Source organism: Bicyclus anynana, chromosome 22, assembly GCF_947172395.1.
Source record: "Bicyclus anynana chromosome 22, ilBicAnyn1.1, whole genome shotgun sequence".
NCBI lineage: Eukaryota > Metazoa > Arthropoda > Insecta > Lepidoptera > Nymphalidae > Bicyclus > Bicyclus anynana.
Genome location: NC_069104.1, coordinates 596,684 through 603,596, shown reverse-complemented (window position 1 = coordinate 603,596; position 6,913 = coordinate 596,684). Strand labels below are relative to the sequence as shown.

The 6,913-nt window shown below is 43.1% G+C and overlaps 1 protein-coding gene across 2 annotated transcripts; it reads left to right on the top strand.

The window, feature by feature from the left end:
• The first annotated feature begins 65 nt into the window (after positions 1 to 65).
• LOC112043831 (uncharacterized) lies at positions 66 to 6,222 on the top strand. Of its 2 annotated transcripts, XM_052888515.1 has the most exons (8): positions 66 to 1,409; positions 2,405 to 2,524; positions 3,011 to 3,130; positions 3,404 to 3,567; positions 4,569 to 4,687; positions 4,861 to 4,969; positions 5,304 to 5,437; positions 5,684 to 6,222. In XM_052888515.1, the coding sequence occupies exons 1-8, from the start codon at positions 1,288 to 1,290 to the stop codon at positions 5,786 to 5,788; spliced, it is 993 nt and encodes a 330-aa protein (XP_052744475.1). In that variant the 5' UTR covers positions 66 to 1,287; the 3' UTR covers positions 5,789 to 6,222. The 2 variants fall into 2 exon arrangements, with proteins under 2 accessions (XP_052744475.1, XP_052744476.1); XM_052888516.1 differs by lacking the exon at positions 3,011 to 3,130.
• The last annotated feature ends 691 nt before the right edge of the window (positions 6,223 to 6,913 follow it).

Below are 6,913 nucleotides of genomic sequence, written 5' to 3'. Positions count from 1 at the left end.
ATCTAGAGAGAGAGAGAGAGAGCTAGAAACGTTAGAAATTCAATAGAAATATACTAAAAAATGGTGGTTAAAAAGTTAAACTTCCACGTACCTACCGTATCAGGTCACTGGAAACGTATAGCGATCCCTTTAAAGGGTGATAGTAAGGATCATTAGCTATCAAATTGCAATTATTAGTTTTATGGGGCAAAAAATGTACCGATTTCGAAAAAACAGGCTTTTCGCTTTTTTTAATAAATGTGGGTTACCCTACTTCAAAGAAGATTTTTTTATAAAATATAACTTACATAATTAAGATGAATAAGAGAGTCAAAGGATTCAAAGACAACACAAGAACATTGGCGTAATCGAGTTTTTATTGGAAATATTTTTTGGAAAATATTCAAAGACAATTTGTAAATACTGATGTTTGATTTATGTCACGTTTCAATTGTCACAAACACAAACACTTCGAATCAAAATGATTTTATTTATTCCTAAATTGATTTAAATTAATTCAAAATGATTAAATACAAAATGGATCCAACTTCTGCAGTGTGAATAATACAAACTACAAACATCACTATCACAGGGTAAGTATTACCTAAATATTTGCCTCTGTATGTATAGTCCAGGGTACAGCTACACAACCCATATTCGACTCACTGTAGAGATCGAGTCTTCTCTCAGAATGAGACGGGTTAGGTTTTAGTCCACCACGCTGGCAAAATGCGGATTGGCAGACTTCACACACGTAGAGAATTAAGAAAATTCTCAGGTATACAGGTTTTCTCACGATGTTTTTCGTTCACCGTTTGGTACACGTGATTTCATAAAACATTTTTCACATTTGTATACCTACCCAGGCTATATAAATTCAAAGCGGACTAGAATATTATAGCTTGGCAAGTTCGTTCGTAACACTTCCGATGAGACGCGTAGGCCGGAGGGCGTGTAGCGATGAATGAAAAACCGACGACTGATGCACTTCACTTCCCCGCACGCACGATTTCACACCCGCGCAGGCTTTCCCCTCGTTGCCCGCATATCATGGGAGTGTCATCAACGAACAGACTATAGCGCAAACTATACCATTGCATATTCTATCCTTGCATAATAAAAACGTGTGGTTTTATAAAATCACATATTTTTGTATTATGGTCGTCGCCTATCACTTGGCTGCGATGCCGAGCGCTTTCTCTTATAAGATAAGATAGATTTTTTTTACTTTTTAAACATAACTATTTGTTTCCTGAATTCCCCAGTCATATAGGTAATGTTAGACGGGTGTGGGGAACAGCACATTAAATGGACAGTGGCAGCAACACGTCCGGGCGCCAGTCGCGCTTGCTCAGGAGACTGCTCGGCAAACTGCGCGGCGAACATCGCTACTCGACACTCGACAAGAGATTCTCCTTTTCTTCTACCGGGTAATTTTTACTTTAGTAATACTAACAGTTGAAGGAATAACAGAGTTACGCATTGCAGGACAGCTATAAAATAAAATAGGAAATGTACCTCTGAAAGAGAAGGTAGGATAGGTAGAAATACGTCCTACAATACGTTCCACTCTGCCTTAAATTTAATGTTAAAATTCGGACCGAAACAGGAATGCTTTTGGAGGCGAAAAGAATTTTAGTAGGAGTTTTGTCAACACCCAACAGCTCTACACATCAGCCTATTTTTATGGCCTACCGCAGCATCTGATCGCTGTCATTATAATGAGGGTACCTACTTAAAGTTAGCTTAGTTAACTTAGAGTTAACTCAGTTAACTTAGAGTTTAAACCCATTTTTTTGTCGTGGGTAAATGTGTTTACGCAACCCGTCCGGAGACTGCACAGAAAGAGCTGCAGTCTGCGACTGGGTATATGGGACTGGCTGAAAACCAGAATACCCACTAAAACCTATAGGGGCCACTTGCATCCTATTGGGATGTAAATGATAGCGAGATGCAGGCACTTTCACATCCCGACGCAATCGTTGTGCCACTCACTGGTGTCTACAAGGGTGGGAGATGAACCTTAACCCAAGATGAATCTAAGCTGATCCAATGTAGGTTTGCGAGCTTCGGGTTAAAATGTTTCATTGCTTCCAACCTCTAAACTCCTATTAACTGGTTGTAGGGCTAATAAAGACAACTTTTAACAAATGGCCAATGCTCATTGCCGCAAATAGCCTTTTCCGCGCCCTGTGCGAGCTTCTATAAGTGCGCCCTATTTGACCCTTTGCCTATCATACCACCCACTGTGTCTCACTCACTAAACGCAGGTTCACTATGACTGCAAATGCGTTGCTTATTCTGATGCTTAATTCTGTCTTATTCTTGCGCCCCCGAGAGTATACGCCCTGTGCCTGGAACCGGTGGCACCGCTCTATTTACGCCACTGCGCAATGCTAATAATAACTATGTTGATATGTTCCAGCATGAGTGAAAGCATCGGCTGCGGCAGTGCTAACGAGGAAGAGGACTGTGAGGCGCCCCGGCCCGGCGTCTCCACTGTCACGATAGACGATGCGCAGTTTGCGGCTAACATCGACCTCAGGTTACTAATTAATTCATTATTGATTTATTAACCTACGTTTAGGACAACCAATGAAAAAACTTCAGATTAAAGGTTAATTAAGGTCAGTTGGTCAGTGCCTAGCTAAAACTTGTGCATGTCGAATATCTGACAATTTGAGAGTGGCCTAAAGGAGTGAGGGAATTGCAACTTAACCTCCCCTACTTTTAAATACTCCTCTTTCTACGCTAATTTTGCCAGCGGATATCCTCTAAAGTACACCCACCTGAGACACTATGTGTCTTTCTACATGTTAGTAATTTGCGCAGAGTAAAAGCGAATTGTTGTGACTTAAAGCAAGAATATTCGCCATATCTTTTAAATAGCTACTACGATCAATATTTTCTTTCTCCTCTATTTTCTTTTCTATCTAATAAAAACAATATATAACTAGGTACTTTGATATCGATGTAGATGACTTACGAGTAGGTTAATCAACCGTTTAATAATACACAAATGACGATGTAGATATGGCGGACAGTACCTCACTCCGGAACAGTTGCCCGAGTTCTGCAACCAGTTGCATCACTTGGTGGAGGTGATCAGGAACATACAGTCCTACGCCAAGGTCACCGGAGAGTATCCCAGGTGATGGCTTTGTTTCTACGACAATTTAGCTAATCCCGTATCTAGTCCCGGCCTGAACTCGTCGGTGTAAAATATACATGAGTAGGCGCGTGGCGCGTGATAGAATACATGTGTTCCTTGTCCTTCTTCATCCTCGAAAAGGAATCACCGGTACGCCGTGTTAAGTTTATAGCATAATTCATTCACATAACATGTCAGCGTGTATCATGTAAAAAATGTATGACGAACGGTGGTTTTTCTAAATTTTTAACTTCTTAATCTTGTTCTCCGCAGTGAACTAGAGCGTCGCTTAGAGCGCGAGGCCCGTGAGGTGGCCGCGCTCGCAAGCGAAGCCCGCAACGCTCGGGAAGCGGCGTCGCGAGCGCGCTTACAACGGCGAGCGTTGCGCGCTCAGAAGGCTCAACTCCTCGCTCATCTTGCTAAGCTGAGAGACTCGGGTTTGTTATATTTGTCGGAGAATTAATAATTTATTCTAACTTCTAAATCATCATCATCTTATCAGCCGATGGGCGTCAACTGCAGGACACGTGCCTTTTGTAGGGACTTCCAAACATCAAGATCCTGAGCCGCCATCCATCAGCTCTTCGAATTGCTAAACGCGGGACTTTAATATATCAGCTAATGTGTATCTATTTCTCTTGCTGGATAGGCATTTTGCGAGGACTTCCAAAGTCTTGAGCCGCTTGCAGCCAGAAGATTTGGTGTCATCGGTTCACTTAAAGGGTGACTAAACTAACACTGTATTTTTCGGTGCGGGGTCTACGTATTGTTTTAATGTGTAGGAGGGATTCCCAGAAACACCTGACTTCGGAAGGGAGAGATTGGATAATGTACTCATCTCCCAACAAAACATCCTCTGGTGTATTTTGAGAAACTTTAGACTCTCAAAGAAATTCCTTTCCGATGACGCCTTTATACTACGCCTCTCTTAAGGCTGTGGAATGAAAATAAACAATTAATGAGTAACTCTAGTTCAGAAGTCTTAACTGATCGCTCACCTCGCCAAGCTGAAATACAGGTATGTTCTAGTTGTTGGAAAATCTTTTATTTTTTCTGATTTTCCAAATGCAGGACTTCAGTCTGCCAATATGTATCTATTTCTCTCACTGGACTTATGTGAGAATTTATAAAATCTTGAGCTTCTCGCATAGAGGCGGCTTGATGTCGTTTCGCATCGCTTCACATAATAGGTGGTCGACAACACTGCACTTTCCGGTGAAGAGTCGTTTATTTCTTCGGGACGAGTGGTGGGGATTCTGAGAGTCATCCGGTATCGAGGTGATTGGATTATGTAGGTCTTCTCCTGTAAAAACCACTCCAGTGAACTGGGGGGGTTTTTATTATTCTATACACCCTATTAAGAAACTTTGGGCTCTCTCACTCCTCTTAGCACCGTCTACTGGATCTATACAACATCAATGAACGACTCTACCTACAGAAGTGCGAGAGCTGGAGAGTTCGGTGCGTGTGTCGGACCGCAAGCTGTTCAAGAGTTGGGAGGCGCTGCGTGACTCCACCGACCCGGCCGCTTTCGAACCGCTGCTGGAGGAGATTCGGGTAAATACTGCAATCTCTCCACAGCATCAACAGAAGTGTGAGAGCTGGAGGCGACGACTTATTTGTATGTACTGCGTTAATGCAAGTATTTAGCATGGCGCAAATTGGTAGATTCAATTCTTTCAGTCAGACAATGTATTTTATATTTATAAGTGTTTTTGTTTATGTTTCAGAACAAACAAACAGCCCTAGAGTGTCTTCTCCGCCTGATAGAGAGCCGTCGAGCCAGTGTGTCGGCCCCCGCTCTGCCCCCACTGCCCGCTTTGTCGAACGATGATGACAGTAAGCTTAAGATAAAGTTAGACAGAGTTTTTCTCGCAGACAAAATATCGAGCATCCACTAGTCTATACTTATTATAGAATGAAGTCCTCCATCCCGTCTGTCTATCTCAGTTCGCGATAAGCTCAAAAACTTTTCAACAATAGATAGAGAGAGAACGTTTTGGTGTATAATTTGTCAAGATTTTGTGTAAACTGATTGAAACATAACTATAAGTGTCAAAAATGCCAAGTTGTTTGAAAGAGCTTTCTTCGAAAGCCAGCTCTACATTTAAAAGTGCATTCTTTTATTCATGTAATAAGGTTCAATTTGCAATAAATTATTTAACATATTCAGGTTCGGTTCAACTAGGGTGCGTGCGTAAGCGACAGGACAACCGTCGCTCAAACAAGCGCAAGCGAAAGGAAGCTTCTAGAGAACCGCGCTCAGTGCCGTTGTCTGGTGAAACGAGCAGAGATACCCCTCATCAGGTATGTATTATAAGTATCATCATCATCATCAACATCATCATCATCAGTAACCCATATTCGGCTCACTGTTAAGCAGTAATTAGGCCTTAGTCCACCACGCCAGGCTATCACGTCTCACTGGAAGAATATTGCTTATATTTAAAAGATATGGCAAATATTCTTTCTATAAAAAAAAAAACTTGACCCAAGCCACATAGGCTAAGCGGGTCAACGAGGCAATATAAATGTGTGGATGAATGTTCCCAGGTGACGTTGGTCGTGCAAGGCGGCAGTGCGGGCGTGGTGAGCGCACCGCCCGCGCGTGCGCAGCGCGCCAGTGTACGCGACATCTTGTTCTTTACCACCGACTGACACTTGACAGCCAACCATAGTAATAACTGCTTCATAATTCAGTCCCTGTCCAGAAGGGGCGAATTCGTCGCGAATCGTATCGCGCGAATTCATAAGCGCATTGTCGAAGTACTAGACATCAATACATCGCGTCCACAAGCATCGCGCGAATTCAAAATACGCGCGTAAATCGCGTGCACTACGCCAGACTCTCGACTCGCGCGTGATTCGCGCTTATTGCGCGCGAGTCGAGATACTAGGGACGCCTTGTAGCGTCCACTTAACGCGCGAACTCTAGAACGAGTGCACGTTCAACTCCATGTTTCGTACTGAATTCCTCCCCCAAATGCTCGCGCGTTGGTACGCGCCTTGTGGACACAACGGTCGCACGTAATACGCGTGATAGAATCGCGGCTAATTCGCCCTTTCTGGACTGGGGACAGTAGGCCTTAGAGCGATTTCAGGCTAGCGCGTTTTATACGCGCGTATGAGCTCGTTTTTGGAAGCGCATGTAGGCGTGTGTACGCGCGCTTTTTCCACACGCTCAACTCGTACGAGCGTTGACGCGCTTCTAAGCTCGTATAAGCGCGAGCCTCGAGAGACACCTCCCAAAGATACTGACACGACACCAACGGTTCGAGCGAATACGCCGATATATGCCCGTTTACGCGAGTCCGGTTTTTTGAAGTGCGTAATGTAGCGCGCGTGTAAGCGCGTATGCTGAAACGACCGTGAACGCGCAAAAAATACGCTAGTCTGAAATCACCCTTAGGTGCATGCTTCGTTATATCTGGAGACGATTGAAAAACGAATGTCGACCTATAGCAGCGTTGCCAGATTATTTTTTTGCCAAGTCGGGATTTAGGAAATTTTTAAATGAAAAAGCGAGATTCTCTCGTCGAATAGGGGATATCGTGAAAAAACATATAGATTCAAAAGTTTTTGAATATTTATCTTTTCACGTGAGATTAGATGGTAAAATATACATAGAAAATGTGTTTTAATAAAAATATGATAGCATCTTCTGAATAAAAAAAAGGCCAAACGGTCGAATTTTTCCCGAAAAGCGAGACTGAACCTGCCCGCGCGGGACATTTAATTTTGATTTAAAAATCGGGACGTCTGGCAACGCTGACTTATAAAATA